The sequence below is a fragment of the Cynocephalus volans genome, chromosome 2 (genome assembly GCF_027409185.1).
Source record: "Cynocephalus volans isolate mCynVol1 chromosome 2, mCynVol1.pri, whole genome shotgun sequence".
In the NCBI taxonomy this organism is placed as follows: Eukaryota; Metazoa; Chordata; class Mammalia; order Dermoptera; family Cynocephalidae; genus Cynocephalus; species Cynocephalus volans.
This window is the reverse complement of record NC_084461.1, coordinates 88,811,652-88,835,412: the sequence shown is the minus strand read 5'-3', so window position 1 is coordinate 88,835,412 and position 23,761 is coordinate 88,811,652. Positions and strand designations below refer to the sequence as shown.

The 23,761-nt window shown below is 35.4% G+C and overlaps 2 protein-coding genes across 2 annotated transcripts in view; both read left to right on the top strand.

Moving 5' to 3' along the window:
• SLCO6A1 (solute carrier organic anion transporter family member 6A1) overlaps positions 1-15,140 on the top strand; it is a 174,697-nt gene extending 159,557 nt beyond the window's left edge. The window contains exons 14-15 of the mRNA XM_063087614.1: positions 14,427-14,522; positions 14,669-15,140. Of these exons, the coding sequence (XP_062943684.1) occupies positions 14,427-14,522; positions 14,669-15,140 (568 nt within the window). The remainder of the gene's footprint in view (positions 1-14,426; positions 14,523-14,668) is intronic.
• A 2-nt stretch (positions 15,141-15,142) lies between these two features.
• Positions 15,143-23,761, top strand: part of SLCO4C1 (solute carrier organic anion transporter family member 4C1) — a 69,893-nt gene continuing 61,274 nt past the window's right edge. Inside the window, exons 1-2 of the mRNA XM_063088094.1 lie at positions 15,143-15,488; positions 19,064-19,327. Coding sequence (XP_062944164.1) covers positions 15,143-15,488; positions 19,064-19,327 — 610 coding nt within the window. The remainder of the gene's footprint in view (positions 15,489-19,063; positions 19,328-23,761) is intronic.

The window sequence follows — 23,761 nt, the reverse complement described above, 5'->3', positions numbered from 1 at the left end:
AATGCTCTCAAACATATTTTTAAAAAATCGGTTTTATTGAGGTACAATTCATACACAAAGCCTACCAAATTTTATATTTTTTTATTGAGATGTAATTGATTATACATATTTATGAGAAACAGAATTGACTATCAGTATTTGTGTACAATATGTGATTATCAAATCAGAATTGTTAGCATGTCCATCTTTACAAAATGTAATTATTTTTTGTGTCCATTACCCAATTTCTCCTTAATGTCCCTTCCCCTCCCCCTTTCCCACCTCTAGTAACCATAGCTCTATTCTCTCTTTCTGAAAGTTCAATATATCACTGTGGTTGCTTCCTTCCTCCCTTCCTCCCTTCCTCCCTTCCTCCCTTCCTCCCTCCCTCCCTCCCTCCCTCCCTCCCTCCCTCCCTTCCTTCCTTCCTTCCTTCCTTCCTTCCTTCCTTCCTTCCTTCCTTCCTTCCTTCCTTCCTTCCTTCCTTCCTTCCTCCCTTCCTCCCTCCCTTCCTCCCTTCCTCCCTTCCACCCTTCTTTCCCTTTTTAGCCCCTGCTTATGAGTGAGGACATGAGGTATTTCTCTTTCTGTATCTGTCTTATTTTTCTTAACATAATTTTCTCCAGGATCATTCATGTTGCTGCCAATGGCAGAATTTCATTCTTTTTTTATGGCTGAGTACTATTCCATCATGTATATATATATATATATATATATATATATACCACATTTTCCTTATCCAGTCATCCATTGATGAATATTTAGGATGGTTTCAAATCTTGGCTATTGTAAATAGAACTGTGATGGGCATGGGAGTGCAGGTATCATTTTGACATGATGATTACCATTCCTTTGGGTATATACGCAGTAGTAGGATTGCTGATTTGTGTGGTAGTTCTATCTGTAGTTGTTTGAGAAATCTTCATACTGTTTTCCATAATGGCTGTACTAATTTACAGTACCACCAACAGTGTAGAATAGATCTCCTTTCTCCACATCCTCACCAATATTTGTTATTCTCTGTATTATTGATAATAGACAGTGTAACTGAGGTGAGATGATATTTCAGTGTGGTTTTGGTTTGCATTTCCCTGATGCTAAGCGATGTTTAGCACTTTTTTTTATGTGCCTGTTGGCCATTTGTATGTCTTCATTGGAGAAAAGCCTATTCGGCTCCTTTGTCCATTTTTAATCTGGTTACTTATTTTTTTTACTGTCAAGTTGCATTCCTTGTATATTCTGGATATTAATCCCTTGTCAGACGGCTAGCTTGCATATATATTCTCCCATTCTGTAGGTTGTCTTTTCATTCTGTTGATTGTTTCTTTTGCTGTGCAGAAGGGTTTTAGTTTCATATAATCCCATTTGTTTATTTTTTCTTTTGTTGCGTGTGGTTTTGAGATCTATTCATAAAGTGTTTGCCCAATCCTACATCCTGAAGTGTTTTCCCTATAATTTCTTCTAGGAGTTTTATAGTTTCAGGTCTTATACTTAAGTCTAATCCATTTTGAGTTGATTTGGGCATATGGCATGAGGTATGGGTCTAGTTTCATTGTTCTACACATGCATATCCAGTTTTCCCAGCACCATTTACTGAAGAGGCTGTTCTTAACCCAATGAATGTTCTTGGTGCCTTTACCAAAAAAAAGTTGGCTGTAAATATATGGGTTAATTTCTGGGTGTCTATTCTGTTCCATTGGTCCGAGTGTCTGTTTTTATGCTAATACCATGCTGTTTTGGTTATTATAGCTTTGTAATATAGTTTGAAGTCAGGTAGTATAATGTCTCTGTCTTTATTTTTCTTATTTAGGATTGCTTTGGCTATTTGGGGTCTTTTTTGTTCTATATGAAACTTAGGGTTGTTTTTTCTATTTATGTGAAGAATGTCATTGGTATGTTGATGGGAATTGCATTAAATCTGTAGATCACTTTGGGTAGTATGGACATTTTCCCAGTATTAAATCTTCTAACACATGAACATGGAATGTCTTTTCATTTTTTGGTGTCCTCTTTAATTTCTGTTAGCAGGGTTTTGTAGTTCTCACTGTAGAGATCTTTCACCTCTGGTTAAATTTATTCCTAGGTATTTTATCTTTTGATGACTATTATAAATTCGCTTGCTTTGTTTTTCTACTTGTTAGTTGTTGGTGTATAAGAATGCTATTGATTTTTGTGTATTGATTTTGTATCCTGCAACTTTACTGAATTCATTTATCAGCTTTAAGAGTTTCTTGATAGAGGTTATATATTTTTCCATGTATAGGATCATGTCATCTGTGAAAAGGGAAAATTTGACTTTGTCTTTTCCAATCTGGATGCACGTTATTTCTTTCTCTTACCTGACTGTTCTAGCTAATATTTCCAGTACGATGCTGAAGAAGAGTGGTGAGAGTGGGCACCCTTGTCTGTTCCTGTTCTTAAAGGAAAAGCTCTCAGCTTTCCCCATTCAAGATGATGCTGGTGGTAGGATTTTCATACATGGCTTTTCTGTGTGAGATACTTTCCTTCTATCCCTAAGTTTTTGAGAGTCTTTATCATGAAGGGATGCTGAATTTTGTCAAATGCTTTTTCTGCATCTACTGAGATAATTACATGTTTTTTTTCCCCTTTCTTTTGTGGATGTGTGGTAGCACATTTTTTTATTTGTGTATGTTGAACCATACTTGCATCCCTGGGATGAATCCCACTTGATCGTGGTATATAATCATTTTTGATGTGCTGCTGTATTCTGTTTGCTAATATCTTGTTAAAGATTTTTGCTTCTATGTTCATCAAGAATATTGGCCTGTAGCATTCTTTTTTTGTTGTATCTTTGTCTGATTTTGTTATCTGGGTGATGCTGGCCTCATAGAATGAGTGTGGGAGAACAGCCTTTGTTTCAATTTTTTGGACTAGTTTGAAAAAGATCGATGTTAATTCTTCTTTAAAGGTTTGCTAGAATTCAGCAGTGAAGCCCTCTGGTACTGGGCTTTTCTTTGTTGGGAGACTGACGATTACTGTTTCACTGCTCATTGCTTGTTACTGGCCTGTTCAGATTTTCTATTTCTTGGTTCAGAGCAGAAGTAAATGAAATAGAGACCAAAAGAACCATACAAAAAAGATCAACAAAGAAAAAAGTTGTTTTTTAACAAGATAAACAAAATAGACAAGCCATTGGCCATACTGACTAAAAAAGGAAGATAGAAGATCCCAATAACATAAATCAGAAATAATGCTGCAAATGGCAGGATTTCATTCTTTTTTATGGCTGAGTAGTATTGCATTCTGTGTATATACCACATTTTCCTTATCTAGTCCTCTGTCGATGGATATTTAGTTTGGTTCCCTATCTTGGCTACTGTAAATAGAACTGTGATGAACATGGGAGTGCAGGTATACCTTTGACATGATGATTCCCATCCCTTGGTATATACCCAGAAGTGGGATTGCTGGATCATATGGTAGTTCTACCTGTAATGGTTTGAGAAACCTCCACACTGTTTTCCATAATAGCTATACTAGTTTACATTCCCACCAACAGTGTAGAAGAGTTACATTTTCTCCATATCCTTGCCAGCATTTTGTTATTCTCAATCTTTTTGATAATAGCCAAGGATGAGCTTGGAGAAAATTATGTTAAGTGAAAAAAGCCAGACACAGAAAGAGAAATACCACATGTCTTCACTCCTAAGTAGGAGCTAAGAAAGAAAGAAAAAGACCACAATAAAATGTTGAACTTTCACAAAGAGAGAACAGACCTATAGTTACTAGAGGTGGGAAAGGGGGAACGGGATAGGAGATAGGGAGTATATGGGGTAAGGGATGCAAAGAGTAATTATGATTGGTAATGATGAACATGATAATAACATTGATTTTATTATCACATACTGTATATAAATACTGATAGTCAAGCCTGTACCTCATAAATATGTATAATCAAAAGTAAATAAAATTTTTTAGAACAAATAAATAAAATCAGAATTTCAGCAAGGTAGATAAGAGATGCACTGTCAGCAGCTTCATTTTAGGAAATTAAATATATTTTTACTGGGAATGATGTATCATTGTCTTTTACATAAAATTTTTTTTTTTTAAAAGATGACCAGTAAGGGGATCTTAACCCTTGTCTTGGTGTTGTCAACACTATGCTCAGCCAGTGAGCTAACCAGCCATCCCTATATAGGATCCGAACCTGTGGCCTTGGTGTTATCAGCACTGCACTCTCCCAAGTGAGCCACAGGCCAGCCCTTACATAAGTTTTATACTGATTTTTCTGGACCATATTTTCCATAGCTGATTTTTAATAGCTGTGCATATACTCAGCTAAAATAAAAATTTCAACAAAGTAGAAAAAATTCATAAATGAAGAAGGAGACATTACAACAGATAATACAGAAATACAAAGAATTGTTAGAGACTATTATGAACAACTATACACCAACAAATTTGAAAATGTTGAGGAAATGGATAACTTTCTGGACACATACAAGGCTTATTAATTTTTAAGGATATTTTTTCATGAAACTTGACAAAAGCATATAGTGACATAATCAACACTACAATTATAATATAGTACATTTACAGCACTCCCCAAATTTCCTCTTGTCCTTTTCCCATACCCTTGTCCTTTGACAACTATTCATCTGCTTTCTCTCACTCTAATATGTTTTTAAAGTTGATGTGTTTTGCTGTTTTCCTCTCCTGTTAATACTCAACTCACCATTTTGCATCCTAAATGAAATCCTCACTTAAGGAGCTACTCAGATGTATTTTTAAACCCATTTAAATTTTTTGTTGCTGTTGGTAGGTCTATTTTTGCAACCAGAACCCTTTCTAATGGATTGCCTTATTCATATCCTTTGATTATTACTAACCATCTTATTGGCTGTACAATATTTAATTTTACCAGAGGAAATAAAAAAAATCAGTTTCTATGTAATATAAAGTCAAGTAGGTTATTTTCTTAAGGAGAGGGTGCTTTTATTCATTTTCTGTGGCGTAAACTACGTAAGCTAATTCTGTGGTGAACTATTTATATTAGACTATTTTTCATTTCTTAATATATACTGCTAGAATGACCTAGTTCCACTTTTTGAAACTGATAAATGTACAATTGCTAGATAAGTGTGTATTATTGAATAGCTAGATACAAAACATGAAATACCCTCCTTCCCTCCCTCCCTTCTTCCTTTCTTTCCTTCTTTACCTTTAACTTTATTTATTTTGCATTGAAAATTAATAAAATTACTATTTGGGGGTATATTTTACTCTTCTTGTCATTAGATCTGAGATTAATAGAATACTTTGTTTATTAAATATTTATGTTTTGCCTTCTATCAAAATAGCCATTTAAAAAAAATCATGACATTTTTATGTGAGGTTCAAATTATATGACAATGCCAGCTTTGTATTTCTCTCTATGCTCAATCTATTTTCTTCAAAACATCTAAAATGTTATACTGTCTTTATTTTTCTAGAATAAAAAAAGACATTTCTATATTTACTATATAAGTTGCAGCAACAATAATAAATAGGTTATTTTCTCTTTAAATATCCAGATAATAAATGCAGAAATGTTTGGGGACTATTAAAATTTTCCAAAGTATTGGCACCTATTGGCTATAGGAAACCCATTTTCCAGATCAGCCTTTACTGGCTTGTATGATGCAAAGTATCCAGCAGGCTACTTTTACTATTGCTGCTTTAATTTCATCTTTTATTATTACTGCTGTGATTTTATGTTAAGATTTCTGCCTTTACTCTTGATTTTTTTTTTTTGGGCAAGGAAATATAGGTATAAGCTTTGAAACCATGGAAATCATATAACAATGTATAATTGAATCCAAAACATAGACACAACAATCATGTTTGAATATTATAGCAACTAGTTAATGTACATGCTTTCAATATTTTCATGCTTACAAAATACCACACTTACTGACTCCTTTAGCAAGTCTTGCCTGGCTTCTATTCAGCATTCCTTTTGTGTTCAGGCCCATTATATGGAAGGTATTTGTTGGTGTACAATTGTATGTGTCTTAGGGTTTTATGACTCATCCCGTATCATGAATGACCACAACACTAGGTATTGTCTTCATCTGCTTCGTTCTTGTTTTCTTACTTCCCACCCACATCCTGGGACTGATCTTTTTGTCTTTGCTAATATATGCTTGAATGTCTTGTATATACACAGAAAACAAGAGTCAGGGTAACGGTACTTCAGAAGCCTGAGAGATCTACAGTCTATTCAGTCAAGGAGTGCTCAGAAAGGAAGGTAGTCAAAACAACAAACAACTTAGCCAGTGAGCTCATGCGTGGTTTCAGTTAGAATAGAACACAGGCCATTTGTTTGCCTGGTCAAGGCTTAGAGGTAAATGTAAGGTTGATAGCTAAGGGAATAGGATCAGGGGAAGAAATAAAAGTGGTCTAGTGGAAATACAACAAATATATATAATCATAGCAGTGAAACCAAATGGATATTTGATGAAACAAATTTTAACTAGGTTTATGTTCTTGTATTTTATGTAATTAATGTGTAATTACAGAGTTTTAGCATCATTGAACTTCAGATTTGGAATGGGCTTCAGTGGTTGTCCAACCCAAATTTCTATGGTTTGAATGCCTTGCACAGGATCTCTAATAACTGACCAACTAGCTCCTCCAGTGACAGAGAGTTCAGGCAATCCATCCCATTTTGTATAGCTTTACTTCAGTGGGTCTTAAACTTTTTGGTCTCAGGACTCCTTTATACTCTCAGAAATTATTGAGGATCTTAAAGAGCTTTTACTTATGTTGGATATACGCATTGATATTTATCTTATTAGAAATTAAAATGAGTCATTTTAATATTTATTTATTCATTAAAAACCTATTATATATTAACATCAATATGTTTAAAATTTAACAATTACATTTTAAAAATTATAGTGAGAGGGCCAGCCCCGTGGCTCACTCAGGAGAATGCACCACTGGTAGCATCGAGGCCGCAGGTTCAGATCCTATATGATGGCCCGGTGTGCTTACTGTCTGAGTGTGGTGCAGACAACAACTTGCTGAGGGTTGCAATCCCCTTACCAGTCAAAAAAATAAATAAATAAATTTTAGTGAGAAAAATGGACTGGTTTACCTTTTAAAAAATCTCTTTAATGCCTGGCTTAAAAAGGGTTCTTGTGTTTTCTTTTTTGAGATACAGCTGGTCATGCAGCATCTGGAAAACTCCAATGTAAGCTAGTAAGAAAATGAGAGTCTAAAAGACAAATAACATCTTAGTGTTGTTTTGAATATAGTTATGAACTTTCAGACCCCTTTAAAAGGTTTTAGCTGCCCCTGGGGTTCTTGGATCACATTTTGAGAACCACTGCTCTCATTATTTATTAAAATAATTTCTTTTATATTAAGCCCACATTTTCCTTCTACTTACTAGGTCCTCAGAAACCATAAAGAATAATTCTGATCGTTTTAAATGATGCTCTCACTCACTTTCTGATAGCTATCATGTTACTGCTAAATCTTTTCTTCATGATAAAATTTTGTAGTTGTTCCAACTAATATTCATGTAATAAATTTCAGTTATTCTTTCCATTTTAGTTATGCTGTCCTCGGGCTGGCTCTCATTAGTTAGTGGTTCTCTTCGTGCAACATTTAGGATTGAAAACAATATTTTTGGATAGTCTAAATGCACAGAGAGAAAAATCTTAACCTGGATTCCATACTTCAATTAATGTCCTTTAAATTCATATACTTTTGACTCATATTTTAACTTGCTGGTGTTTAATCAAATATTTTTTATCTTAAAGTTTTGATTTAATTTTATTTGGAAAATTTTTTTAAACCTATGTCAGCTTGTTACATATGGATTATGATTTTAACTTGTTCAGTACTGATGCTGTTATGCAAAGTATTTATCTTGATTCATTTTCCTTCTCCTTATAACAGAATACCTGAAACTGGGTAATTTATAAATAAATAAAATTTATTTCTTACAGTTTGGAGGCTGGAAAGTCCAAGGCCCAGGAGGCACATCTGGTGAGTGCCTTTCTTGGTGGGGACTATCTGCAGAGTCCTGATGCAGCAGAGAGCATCACATGGTGAGAGGGCTGAGAGCACTTACCATGCTCACCTGCTCTCCTATAAAGCCCCTAGTGCCACTCTGGTGATAGCTATGTATCCATTAATCAATCCATGAATGTATTAATTTATTCATGATGGCAGAGTTCTCATGATCCAAACCCCCCCCCCAAAATCCCACCTTTTAAATACCATAGTTGGATTTCCCACCCTCTAAACAGTGTTTAACATGAGTTTTAGGGAGGACATTCAAACTATAGCAGAATTCACAATATTTGTGTCAGATACAATGCTATGTATTCAGCAGATTGTTTTATTTTCCTCTTGGGTATTCAGGACAACACATACTCAACCCCCCTCACATCCAGGTAAGGCAAAAGACTAAGTCCTGGTCAGTGGCATATGGGCATATGATCCATTTTAGTGCTGGACAGAAACATCCAGTGCAAACATTTTTACTCTCTCCCCAATTTATTTGCATCAAGAAAAGAACTGTGAGATGAGAGAACCAGGAAATGGGAGGAACTTTGATCCCTGAATTCACCATTTGCAGGAGAATTTTCCAGGAGAGCCTCCTAAAGAGGAAAATTCACATTGAAGCTTCTATGAGCCGGAAGGAGACTGTTATTTATTGCTTTAAACTCATGGGATTGTTTGATAGCTTATCCCAAGACATGTTCCCAGCTTTTATTAAAGTTCAATACCTTTATTCAATGCTGTATCTTGCAGATATGTACAATCAATTATGTTCCAATTAAAAAAATAAAGTTCAATATCTTGACATTAATTTGTTATTCAATCACTGTTTTGCCATAGTCATCCAAACAGGATTGTCTATCAACTGTCCTAATAATACTAACTGTACTGTCATTTACCCCACATTTATTTATCATATCTGCAAGGATATAAGGTAATTTCTACCAGATACAATGGTAAAATTCAGACAAATGATGAGTAATTCTGAATGAGAATTCATCTCACCACAGAATGAGATGAAATGTATTATGTTCTCTTTGGTTGTCTAGAAGAATTTGTGTAGAAATCATATTCGTTTTTCCTTAAATGCTTGATAAAATTCACTAGTAACATTATTGTGCCTGAGGTTTTCTTTGTGGGAACATTTTTAACCACAAATTCAGTTTTTTTTTTTTTCAATAGAAAAAGGCTTGTTTCGGTTATCTGTTACCTCGTGAGAGATCTTTGTAATTTGTCTTATGAGGAATTTGTCCATTTCACCTAAAGTCTCAAACTGATAGGCCATTTTTAGTGTAAGCATGACATACCACTTTCAATTCTTTTACTTTTAGCCTATTAGCCTTTATATTTAAAATGTGTTTCTTATATGTAGCACTCTTGTTTTTTATATAAAATCTTACAATCTCTTACTGAAAGAGATTTAATTAGAATGTTTACACTATTTACATTTAATGTGAATATTAATATCATTAGGTCTAAGTCATTATCTTGCTACCGTTTTCCTTTTTGCCCATCCATTGTTTTTGTTCAGTTTATCCTCCTTTACTGCCTTCTTTTGGATTAATTGATATTTTTCATGATTCTACTCTATCTCCTTTATTGGCTCTAGTTTTGTTGTTGCTACTTTAGAGATTTCTCTAGGGTTTATAGTATAAATCATTATCATATTCTATCTTTGATATTATACCACTTCACATATAAGACATGTATAATATATTACTTCCTGTATAAGACATTACTAGCATACTACTTTTCCTGGCCTTTGCACTATGTTTTCACACATTTTACCTTTACTTAGCCTATAAACCCCACAATACTTTTATTATTTTTGTCTGAACAGTGAATTATCTTTTAAAGATATTTAAGTAATAAGAAAACAAATTTTATATATTTATCCATGGGTCTTAAGCTTCATCTTCTCATTTCTGGTGTTGCTCACTCCTTTATATAAATTAATATTTCTACCTGGTATCATTTTCTTTTTGCCTGAAGTACTTCTTTTGACATTTCTTGTGTGTAGGTGCTCTAGGTGATGAAATATTTCAGGGTTTTATTTTTTATTTTATTTTAATTTTTTTAAAAGATGACCGGTAAGGGGATCTTAACCCTTGACTTTGGTGTTGTCAGCACCACGCTCACCCAGTGAGCTAACCGGCCATCCCTATATGGGATCCAAACCTGTGGCCTTGGTGTTATCAGCACCATACTCTCCTGAGTGAGCCAGGGGCTGGTTTTTTTTTTTTTTTTAACGTCTGAAAATTCTTTATTTTACCTTCATTTGTCCTGTGTGAGTACTGGTTACCCTCTAATCCCTTTAGGTAATTCTTTCCCTGGACTATAATAGTTTCTTCACATCCATGTGCTATCTATACTCAGAGGGGACACCCTGCAGCTCCCCTCTGTGCAGCTTTTCCTCTCCAATACTCTGCTCTGCAAATTCTAGCTATCCTGGTCTCCTTAGGATTTCAGCTGTCTCCTCAACTCAGAGTCTTCCAGGTTTTCTGTGGATCCTGTCCTGCCCCACCCTCCCAACTCAATCACTTGAAAACTCCCTCAAGGAATTAAACTACTCACCTAGTATCTTCTTGTCTCTTAGAGATCACTGTCCTTCATTAACTGATATCCAGTGTCTTTTTTTTTCCTTCATATATTTTGTCTTTTTATTTTTTTCTTTTCCATGTTTTAGTTGGAGGTTTAATCTGATCCCTGTTATTCCATCCTGGCTGAAAATGGAAGTCCCTCCATTGGCTGTACATTTAAGGACAGGTTTTATATTCCATTATATATATATTTATTTTATTTTCAAAATTTTTATTATTTTATTATCATATTCATTCTTCATTTTTTATGTTTTTAAAGATTTTGTCTGTGTTTTACCACTGCTTCAGAAGCTTTGACTTCCTATACTCATTTGGTCTAGTAAATTTTCATCTGCTTTAGAAGCTGAAGTATTGAGATCCTCTTATCTTCTCCTTAATCAAAGAATAGACAGTGAATTCTGTACATTTTCTCTGATGCTCACTGAAGCAACTCTCTGTTCTCATACCTATTTTGTAAGGTATGAAATTTTTGTCCTTGTCCTTTAGGAGCATTCTACAAGTAAGTGTAAAGTAGGAATTTTTTTTAAACCTATTCTTCTGCCTTGAACTCTGTCCACTAAAGCTCTTACTTGTATTTATAAGTAAATTATTTTGCTATTAATAGCAGCCTGCTAGCTCCCTTAACCTCACACTAGACTTTTCCAACTTCAGGTATATTGAGAAAAGGTTACAATAAAAGAATATATGAAAATTCCTCACTTACCTTTTCATCTTATTTGTTATTGGCCTCTTTCTTGCTTCTGAGTACGTTGAGCTTTTGGGTGGAATTGACATTAACATTCTTGGAGGCAGGCTGCTGGAACAAATGATATCTTTATGTATTTTATAGTTCAACAAATCTATATTTTAATAACCTTCATTATTCTACTACTTTACTTTGCTAAGCAACAGATTGTGGTTAAATTGTGGGTGTGACAGGACTCTCAAGAGTTGCAGTGTAGCTATTTCTCCATTCAGGAAAGATAGCATTTCACTGTTATTATGACATTGTAATTACGTATCTCCTATGAAATGATAGCATATTGAAGACTCTTTTCCAGGAATCAAAATCAGATCTTGAGTAGAAAAGAAATATGTTTTAGAAATAATGTTCTCATTACTAATTTACAATAGGATAATTTCTTCTAGTTTAAAGCATTTCTTGATATATATAAATTCAACTATGATTTCTTCACTCTGTTGCAATATTTGCATCATAGTATGCTTTTACAGGGTTCAATGGTGTTTTGAGTAAAGTATAATAATACCAGTGAAAAGCTTAAACTGATACTTTACAGTAAATTTTACACTGGTGGGATATTTTTCACTGTTTTCTGGGTTAGCTTTCTTATGGGATTTTAGTATTAAATGTTTACATGTTTTCTTTTAAAAAAATTATGATTAGTCATGTTTATGTATGTATCTCTTAATGATTTGTGATTAGTATAACTAACAGAAAAACCACAACTGCATCTCTTCTCAATATGAGGGGTCTTCAAACAGTTTAATATGAAAAGATTCATATTATCTTTTAATTCTGTTTTTCCATAAACTTTTGAAGTACCCTCATATAAATGTTTTTATATTACAATTACAATTCAAAACAGTATTAAAAATAATCTAGTTCAGCACTAAATTTTTTCTTACATATAATTTATTATTTTTATTTATACATTTTGTAAAACATTTAAAGTGGAAAAGTTAAATTATGAATACTAGGAACATCATTTAGATTATTTCATTGTTTTTATTTAGTTAATGCAAGAGCCTATCATATTAATAAATATTTAATACTGGGATTTTTAATTAACCTCAGAAATATCTGCATTAGACCATGTTTGTATTCAGGCACTGTCAAGATCCCTCTAATTTTAATATTCTATGAGCCTCATAGTGTCATACTGCTAAAGGATTTACATTCAGTTTGCAACTGGAAGGGAACTAATAAAGTATTAAAAGCACAATGAAGGGCAAATGATAAAGTACTCAAGACAGGCATATCAGTACATTTTCATCCAGCAGATGAAAGGCAAAAATATACATGGAAGGCCAAAATATAATAATAAGATTGCTTTTAAGTATGAAATCAGAGCAAGGGGTAGTAGTGGGATAATCTTGATAGCTTATCATTAAACCACATTACCTTGGTTCAACCAATTCCTGATAGGGGGGATCTACTGCACATCCCAGAGAACGATAGCCATAGGTGGGGACATATTCTCCTGTGAACAGTTTTGAAGCTTTACTATAAAATTTGTATACTGTTCTTTCTCCCATTCTACACCCTTTAAAAATACAGGAAATAAAAAATCCACTAAAAGAACAGCAACTTATCAGTTACCTTCTGAAATTTAACATAGTGTATTTTGACTATGCTCATTAGAGACAGATTTACCTTAGATTGACCAAGGAATTAATTTAAATAATAACAGTTTTCCACAGAATTATCAGAGACTAAATGTACTTTTTTTTTTTTTTTTTTTTGGACTTTATTGCAAACCTGAGCCCCCTTCTTTTCATCATTGCAGGATAAAGGATGTAAGGGAACAGGAAAGTGGTGTTGGTAACACTTTCAGTAAGAGCAAGATGTATTTAAGATGAAGCAATAGCACTTCTGCTAATCTTTCAACAAAATTCTACTCTCTAACACTGTAAGGATGGAGATTTCTCCTTAGACAGTATGAATTTATGTGCATGATGATTTGCTACTCTGATTTAAATAATATAGTTTGAAATTGTTAATTCAAAGCCACAAAATAGTCTTAACTCATGATTGTATATAACCATATCTCATCAAAGCAAAATTTGCTGGTTGGGTAAATTACTTCATACTCCACAGATAAAATGGTGATCATATCTGTTTACGCCCTTAGGTATCTACTTTGAGTGCATTTCTGTCGAAAGAAGGCCTAGGAGGATTGATTGCATACCACACTTAATTTGGATATATCCAAAATATGAGGTATTCAGAGCGATATTAATCTTCTAATCCTCATAAGTATCAGAAATATATGAGTTTTGATCACTCAGAATTGCTATGCAATAATTCTAGCTTACAGAGATAGGCTTGTAGTAATTAAAAGACAGAAAATGCAAAGTGCAGGGAAGATATCTGGCTGAGAGAACTGAGTTCAAATTCTTAACAGGTGGCAGGCCACTTATTGGCTATGTGACTCTGGGAGAGTTTCTGATCCTTTCTGGGATGTGGTCTCCCCAGTATGTAAAATATAGACAATAATAGCTACTGCTTCTGTAAGGATTAATAATGGGCCAGGTAGCAGACATTTAAAATAAGTTTGTTCCTACTTCGACGGTTTGCTCATGTTCTAGGTAAGTCTAGACCTTTTTTTGGATCGTGTAGGAAAAGAGAACAGAAAATGTATGTTCAAAGTAAGGTATATATTTCATATCTCAGTTCCTCAACATGGTGAATAGAGCATATATAATTGAAATAAAAATTTTTCAAAATATTACAGTATTTATGTATCATATTATGTCACATACAGTGTATTATCACTTACTGTCTGTTGCCAATTAGGATGTTAAGCAACATAAGGGCAGGGTAATTGTCAGCTTTGTTCACTTATGTACCCCCAGAGCCTGGAACAATAGTGTTTGGCACCCAAGAAACATTTTTTTTTTTTGATGATGAACAAAAGAATGAATTAATAAATTGTGACTATTATCACACAATGGTGTTAAGTTCTTCAAAGTGTTTTTCTTATTTATCTCAGAGGTACAAATTATTTACATGATTATCAGCCTTGATGATCTTAGATCAGCAATATGCAGCAAGGAGAATGTCATTTGTATGCTTTTAAAGATTCTTAATTTCTATTCCTTCAGTTTCGGGGAAATAAAACCAAAAACGTGGTTACGTTGTGATGTTAACGGGGGTGGTGAGGGAAGAGAGCTGGATTTCGTTTCTAGGGAAGATGACAGGTAAAAGTCTTACCGGGATGTTCATGGAATGCAAAGTGTTATACCTGCGGCTGCGTGATTCTTGAAGTCCAGATCTAGTCTGATTTGGTAAGGAGGAAAGGACCGATATTTTCTTGAGCGATCATCTGATGCAACTGTGTCTACAGCTTTCACGTCAGCACCCAGGGGGAGCTTTCGCCCACAGACTCTCACATTTCTGTTTGTCCTCAGTCCCTGAAGAGCGCGGCGGGCTGGAGGCCCAGGGGAGCGCGGCCGGGCCCCGGCAGAGGCGGACTCTGCCTAGGGTGGCAGGCTGCGAGCCCTCGCCCCCTCACCTGGCTGCCGCCGGGTCGCAAGCCCAGCCGCGCATTCCGGTTTGCCCAAGCGGCGACAGGTGTGGCGCAGCTGAGCGCCAACCACCCACCTGCGGGGCCAGGCGCCGGCGCTCCAGGCAGCGGCGCGCGGGAGGAGGGTCCTGGCTGCAGCGCCGGCGGCGGCGAGAGCGCTAGAGGAGGAAGGACGGAGAGGTGGAAGTCGGTCCTCACGGGGGCGCTGTCACCTGCCCGGGGCGGGGAGCCAGAGCGGAACCTGGCTTTTTGCTACTCTCGGAGGCACTGGAGTAGGGAGAACCCATCCTAAGCATGATGGGAGCCAAAGGCATTGAGAACCCGGCTTTCGTCCCCTCCAGCCCAGACACCCCGCGCCGCTTGTCTGCATCGCCCTCTCAGGTCGAAGTCTCTGCCTTGTCCTCTGACACCCATAAAGAGGATTCGCAGCCACGGGAGTCTCGGGAGCCCCAGAAGTCACGGGAACCACCTCTGCCTTCTGCAACTCCCCCTGCCTCCCAAGGGCGGCCCGGGCCACAGTCTCTGTCCGAGTCGGAGGAGGGTCCTTGCGGATGGAGGAACTTCCACCCCCGATGTCTCCAGCGATGCAACACGCCCCGAGGCTTTCTGCTTCACTACTGCCTCTTGGCCCTCGCGCAAGGTAAAGCCCAGCGCCCCTCGAGCGAGCGGGGAGCTGGGGGGCGCGGCGAGCTGGCCGGGAGGAGAGGGCAGGTGCGGGCGATTCCCGGGCGGTTGACGAGCCTGGCAAGGGGGCCCGGGGTTGGAACTTGCACACGCTCTCACCGACGCCAACCAACCAGGCTTAGCCTTCCACATTTTAGCTTCTCCTTTTTTGCAACACTTAAAACTTGCTCTACAACCTTTTTCTATTTTGGGTTCTACCTCCGTTTAGCCTGCTCTATTCCTCCAGGGAAGATGACAAGAACCTTCCTTTGGGAACGGTGTACCCAGAGGGAGTCCGTTCTATGTTATAAAAGGATACATTTTACGGAGTCCCTTATTAAAGGGATTTTTTTTTTTTTTTTTTTGCATTGTTTCTGCAGCAGAAAGGTTAGTACATTTGCAGATGAAGGAAGGGTCTTCTCAAAGGAGAAGGCTATTTAAAATCTATAGTATAGAGTAGAGATAAGCATTCATGTTTTGTGAGTGTGGTTTGAGAATTAGTGGGCACAAGTGGAGCCCAATAAGTCAATTAGCAAAGGCGTCAGGTGTTGTTGAAGGATGTCTTTATAGGCATTCAGTCACAAAAGAGTTATCCAGTATCTGTTTTGTTCTAGGATCTCTATTAGGTTCTCTTGGGAGTTACAGATTCAGTCCAGGTTTGTACCCTCAGGAGTTTGCAATCTAAGCAGGTTAGAAGAGAGAGAGATGGTGGAGGGAGAATGGTTCCCTTGAAAGAAAGCATAGAGAAAGTATAAGCTGCTACTGTGTTTTGTTTAATGCAGGGGAGGAAAGAAATGGGAAGTTACATTAGGTGACAAATTGAAGAGGGGTGGGTATAAGGTGGAGTACGTTGAAGGACATGCTGAAGGTTAGGTTGAATTTGGTATGTAGATTTTTTTAGTCACTTGAGTCAGTCTCAAAATATTTTTAAATAATCAAAGATTGATTTGAAGAAATGCAACCCAAAAAATATTTTGGGGGGTTTGGAAATTGCTGTGCTTTAAGTTAATAGAAAACTAAATCCTTATTACTGCTCCCTCTCTCCATGTTACCCAGCGCCCTTTGCTTTGCACCTGGTAGGTGCTGATAACCAAAGAATCTGCTCCAAGCAGGTCATCTAAATTTTAGTGCTTTGGGAGATCTGGGATAAGTCAGCAGTCAAGTCCACCAGTCCTGGAAAACTTTATAAGACCATTTTACTTATACACAACCATAATGGTGCCAGAAAGCCATAAGATAACCTAGAATTCTTATAACCCTTACCCTAGATCCTTGCATATAGGATGTAACATAGTAACAATCCCAAATCTATATGTTATATACAACCAATAGAAAGCCTGATGAAGTAATTAGGCGGGGCTGTCTTTCTTTCTCTTTTCACCCTTCCCCTTCTTGTGATTATAAAATGTTAAGCTCTGCTGGCCCTTTTTGGAACACATTTTTCAGGGCTACCAGATCTATGTGTCTCCCTGGTTGCAATAATCTTATTGGCTCAATAAGTCCTTGCTATATGTATTTGGTCTCAGTTTCTTTTTAGGTCAATAGCACTAGGTAACTGTTGATTGCAAGTCAACTGCGGCTCTTCTCCTAAAGGTAGATTTGTGCTAAAGAGTTAATTCCCTTTCCACCTTTCCTGTTCCCAACAAAATTCCTCTTCCATTAATATTTTGATCTTAGTTGTCCGAAATCAGTGATTGCCTCAGCATCAAAGGAATGCGAAGTTCAAAATGTTGGAGACAAGTAAAAAAAAATTTCTTGTGTTTTACCTTAGAATTTATTCTGAAATTTGTACATTATTCCAGAATATATCATTTATATTTAATAAAAATATTATTTAAAATTATTATCAAATATAAGTGGCATTCTTAGAAAAATGTGTCAGATTTAGCTTAGAGCTGCATCTACCCGGAGGTCCCCAATTTAAGAAGCATAATCTCAGATGAAAGTTACCCAATAAATTAATTTATATTTCAGTTAAGTTTGAATGACTGAAAACATGATTGCCATGTTTTGCCAACACGATCCTTAGGAAGACCATTTCCACGGTATATTAATAGATGTTCAATTGGGAAGAAAAAACAAAACTTGTCAGATGAGTTTGTTTTACTTAACCCAACATTTCTCAAAGACAAACAGGGTTTCTCTTAGCATTTAATTTTCTGATGTGCTTCACATGTTTATGCATTTTCAATAGAGAGATGTAGTATGCAGTATTTCACGGTTTTTTTTTTTTTTTTTTTTTTTTTTTTTATTGTATAGCACAGAATTCACTTTGGGATTCATAGGATTAGAGTGCTATCCTTCCAGAGAAGTTTACAAATTTACTTTTACAAAGAAAAGTTTTAAGTAAGGCAATTATTTCTAATGACTCATTTTTAATCAGTGTGGCAGGTGTGTGGGAAGTTGATTTTTGGATGGGGAGATTTTCATATTATCAACTTTATCTATAAAAGTGTCATTCCTAGGTACTTCAGGATACTTTATCTTGCAATCCCAGGAATTGTAAATTGGTTTAGAGTCTTATTAAACTGACAAAAAAGTAAAGATCATAAGATCATATTAGAACTTTTATGTCAATTTTCTTAAAGTATGTTTTCAGCTGCAGTCTTGACAAAGCAAAATTTAGAGAGATTGTAGAGATTGTAACTTGTGTATATGTACTCTTTCTGTTAATTAATGAATGCAAACAATTTGTAATATCTCTTAAGTAAAAGGAGTCACTATTTAAAATTTGATCACAGGCTTTTTATTTTCAATTTATAATAATTTTTAAACTCTTGTAAGTTTAATCTGTCTCTTTATAGGACATTTGTAAGTCAGTCAAAATTAGATTTTCAGTCTTTCCTCGTTTACCTTCTATTCCTTCATTCTAGTTACAATAAGCAGTTGAAGCATGAGTTTTTTTTTTCTTTCTTTTACTTTGCATAGGATTTAGAATGCTAGTGGTTGAAATAAGACTCTTTGCTTATGTTTGTTTTTGCTCCAGAACCTCTTAAGTTATAAATTTAATATCTATGAGTGTTAGGGAAAAAAATGAGGTTTGAGAGCTCAATTTTCTCCTTAAGACTAAGTCAAGGTGATCTGTTGTTGTAGTTAAAAATGTTTAACGATTGAGTAACATGGGAAGCAATTGAGTGTAACTATTACAGCCTGTAGGGTCACTTGTACCTTTTGTACTCTTCCCAGTGGGGTCCATGGGAGTACACTATACTTGGAAACTTCCTAGCAATTGTTTTCTTGGGCTTTTCCCAGTAAAACTTTTGATTATCATTTAAAGAAAAAATGAATGAAGGCCAGCAAACTACAATTTCGTATGTAGCAAGCATCAGTTTTGTTGAACACCTGAAAATTCACAAGTGTACAATTTAAGAAGCTACTGATTTTCAGGGAAGTATGTCTGGGTTGTCTAACTTTGAAACTCTGAGACTTTCAAAATTAACACATTAAAAAATATCAAAAGAAATGACCAAACCTTAGTACATTGTGTTAATAATCATAATCTATATGGTAAAGTTGTAAGAATATACGTAAATTTCCTTTTCTCTCTTTTAGGTATTATAGTTAATGGCCTCGTAAATATTAGCATTTCCACTATTGAGAAACGATATGAAATGAAGAGTTCCCTGACTGGCCTGATATCATCAAGCTACGATATCTCATTCTGTTTGTTGTCTTTATTTGTATCATTCTTTGGTGAAAGAGGACATAAGCCGAGATGGCTTGTATTTGCGTCCTTTATGATAGGACTGGGAGCACTTGTATTTTCATTGCCACAATTTTTCAGTGGAGAGTATCAATTGGGATCCACTTTTGAAGGTAAGTTTCTTTTGTGTTTTTGTTTGTTTTAATCTAAAGAAGTAGTATAAAACTAGGTCATTAACTCTATATCACAATTCACTCATACAACAGGGTAAAGGTTTAAGTCTCTTCCACTGTTCACTGCTTTATTCATCATGTGGATTGTGTAAGGCAGATTACAAAGACAGGCTTCACATTATTCATTGCTTCATTGGTTCTCCAAGGTGTTAATCCTCTATTCTCTTTCCCTGTATGACACAAGATCCTCCTCAAAAACAGATGACCTGCTTTCCTTTGGAGGTGTTGTGACCTCACTGGGGTTTTGAGATCTGCAGTTTTTCACTTTGTGCTTTTATGTTCTGTGCTCACAGCTCTGCACTCTGGGCATGTTGGTTCCTGATTTGAGACAAAGAAAGGTGACATTTATAGCAGTGATACTTCTAAGTACTGACACTAGCTTTACTTTTGGCTCAAGTTTAGACACACAGAACTCCAGAGCAGCCTACGCTGTTGCCCTGGTGTTGGTCTGGTTAAATGAAGGCTCATCTAACATTATTCAAAGGCTGAGAAAGGAAATTTTGTTATTAAAATTTTTTTTAAGGAATATTTTTAATGGAAAAACAATTAGGGTAGATCCAGAGGGATGTGCTAATGAAAGTAGATTTTAACATTTTTATGACCTGGGACTTTAAATAGTAAACACTGATATAAGTAGGAATAAAATCAGATGGTTACAAATTCAGAAGCTTTCAGGGGTTAGATAAGTGAAGAAAAGACTTAGAGTAAGGAGGGAAAGGAGAATTGGAGCCTGCTGCAGTGTAGGCATTATTTTTTTTAAAAAATAAGACTTATATTTGTGTGTAAATATTAATAATTAGTAGTAAAGTGTTAATCTCTCCTCAGACTGATTTCCCAACTAAAGAATGACAACGCATAGGAAAATATTGTCAGTAACAAAGTATATATTATGCAAAATGGTTTTTGGAGTATACTTATTAGGTAAGTAGTAGAAATAGAATATGCAAGCAGATGGATGAACAGAGGTTGTTTTTAAAATGTGGCAGAGTTTGGAATAAATACGATAAGGAAAGAGCACTTATGTGGATTCCACTATGTTATCAGTGGAAAGATATGGAAAGAGCACTTATGTGGATTCTAGTACATTTTCCGCGATTGGACAAGATTGCACAAGGCCAACTTGACAAAGGTCTAAAATCTTTGAAATCTAAATATTAAGGAGGATATCTAAATTATAATCTGTTACACAGGAAAACATGGTATTGATTCCATAATAGTGAAAATGGTGTTGTGTTTATTGCATTTAGGTGCTAATCTTTGTGCTGCATCTAAGCCCTCATTCTTCCAGTTGATCAGATGGCTTCCTTGTTCTTAAAGTAAACAAACCTTGCTCAGAAATTTCTGACTCTCTAAACTAAAACACCTCTTCCAGTAAAAAAGCCTGATCTGTCTTCAGCGATCTTCTCAGCTTCATATCTTATCATATACACCTGGAGTTGCAGTCCATCTGATCAACTTATATTTCCCAAAGGGAAATAGCCACAAACTAAGGTGTGTGCATGTGTCCAGAGATGAAGTTAAGAAGATTGCTGAAGCCAGATTATAAACTTTTAGTACATTACTGTGTACTATTCAGGTTTTGACCAAATTCTTGTTGATCTAATTGATATTTTTTATTATTTTAATAGAATAGATTTAGTACATTATTGAAATAGATTATATAGAGGAATTGGCTGATCTGTAAAATTTTTACTCTAAATTAAGACTCATAAGTTAAATAATAGCCTATGTATGGCAAATGAAAACAAAAACTCAGGTTGCCTTTATGTTATTCTGCCATTCATACAATGGATTTTTATTGATATGGACTATATATGGTGCAGAGATATCAGAAAAAGTTCCATGCCATCTGGACTTTATGTGCTACTGAGAAGAAATGCACAGTTAATAAGCAAATAAACAAGATAATTGAGGACTGAGGTGAGAGGATAAAGGGAACAAATAGCTGAAGTAATAGTATATAAAAGGGCAAATGTGTATGCCAGGACAGGCTACTGTGTTAATGACTGGATAATGAAGATCCAGCCTTGAAAGATGCTTTCCAGGCTGGCGAAAAACATGATCGAGAGCCTTGCAGCAGGGAAGAGTTCGCAGGCTTTAGGAATTGTCAGTTTTGGCCAGCAGGATCAACGCAAACGAAAATATGGCATGAGATGAACTTGAGGAGGCAGGTGGATACTTGTGAGTCATTTATTTAGATATTTCTTGAAGTTCAAGGCAAAGTCATGGAAGAGTTTTACACGGGGAAGTGCATGAGCTTATTTGTGTTTTAAAATGATCATTTTGGCTCCTGTGGTTCTGAGAGACAAGAGTAAATGGGAGGAAATCACTCGTGAGATTTTTACTGTAGTCCAGGTGAAAGGTAAAGGTGGCTGGGACTGGAGTGGTAGTAGTAGAGAACGAGAGGATGACTGATTCTCAGTGTATTTTAGAGGAAGAGATAGGGCTCTGTACTGGATTTACTGTGAGGGAGGAATGAATAACTCCTTGATATTAGCTTGGCCAACTGGGGCCATTTACTAGAATATGGAAGACTAGGTAGAACAGAATTGGGAGCAGAAATCAAGGAAAGTCGGGTTTGGACTTGTTAAGTATGAAATGCATGTTATATATCCAATGTTGCAATATATATCCTGGAACATATGCTTATGTTAATGTGCAAGTCATTTGTTAGGTTTGATTCCTAGAAATGCAAATTCTGGATTTGAAGGGCTTCCTCTTTCTAATTTTTGATAGGTACGCTGACCTTTTCGGGAAGGAATATACCAGTTACTATTCCACTGTTAATGTATTAAAATGCCTGAGTGCTCTTTCAATTTTTTGTATTCTTTTTTCCCCCCTGAAAGTTTTCCTTAACAGAAATGTCTTTGTGGGGTGTGTTTGGGAGTGGGATGGGGTTGGGGGTGTTTGCAGTTTAACAGGTAAGGAATTCAGGACTGAGATTTCATTACATACCTGAAGGAACCCAGACATTTAGAAATGGAAGGAATATGAGAAATCATAAATACCTTCTTTTTTACAATGTAGAATCTTAGAACAAGAAGTGAAGTGACTTTATAGTGGTTTCATAGATGGTTAACAACAGCTAAAACTAATCCTAGTCTTTATAGTTTAATGTTTTTCAAATTTGTATGCTTATTGCTAATAGGTTATTAACTATATTGAATAATTTCAATACTTTTTATGACTTAAACCATTTCTTCACCAACATCAAGTAGACAGGTGTAATGGTCTATACATTCTTTAAAACATCATAACTTGTCTGCTCACTGTTGTAAATATGGGACTTGTACTCCCAAATCTGAATTATTTGTCTAACTCCAAAAAGAGGATAGAAGAAAACTGGGGGTTTAAGTGACAAAAGGAAAACAAATTAGTTGAAAGCTTTTTGTATATAAATTAGAAGCAAGGCAATGTACAATCTTTTTAAGTAACATAAGGTAGCATAACATATCAAATATAACATTAAATAATAATTTTATTAAGTGAGATCATACATGTAATTTAATTTGAAATGGACATTGGAGAAATTTACATACCCTTGTGTGCTTTTCTTGTTGCTGTTGTTTTTTGTACTTGAGGGAAACCAAAGTCAGGGCTCATTTTGGATCAAATAAACTCTACAAGAGGAGATTAAAGTAATTATAATATAGCTGGTAAGTAGAAGAATACAAAATATGAAATGTGATAAGCATGTATAATTTCTACAGGTGTGAGAATAACACAAAAGGATGTTAAGAGTTAGCAAAAGATAGAAAGGTGTGTTTAGAAACAGCTTGAATTTTCTATTGTTCTGTAAAAAAAAAAAAAAACTTTAGGTTTGGGAGAAAGATTTTTTTGAGGTAAGCTTTTATGGAAAAATAAGGGTTAGAGGTTATTATCTAGCACTGAAAAAAAATGATAAAATTTATCAAATGGAAGTTTTGTGTAATGTTATTGGATATGAAAAAAGAAAGTATTAAAATTAAGAGAAACAAATACTTTTGAGGGCTATTTTTATATATGTTAAGCTGAAAGAATATTGTCATAAAACATTTTTAAGTAAATCATCTTTGATGCTCACTTTTGACATATTTTAAAATAATATTAATATACAACATATTTTAATGTAACTTTTGAATATTTAAAATACATTAAGTATCTTTTAATGTTGATAAACACACTGATCTTTCTGTTTCTTTGAGACTTTGGGAGGGAGCTCATTATTAAATACCGCGGAATGGTAGAAAAGTAATTACTAAATCCAATAAAGCTCTTTTTCTTTACTGACCAATAATTGGATAATTTTTCCTAAGTTGTATTATTTTCGTATTTCTCTTTTGCATCTCCTTTCCCTCAGAAGAAGGTAACATTCAATGATAAAAATTTCCATTA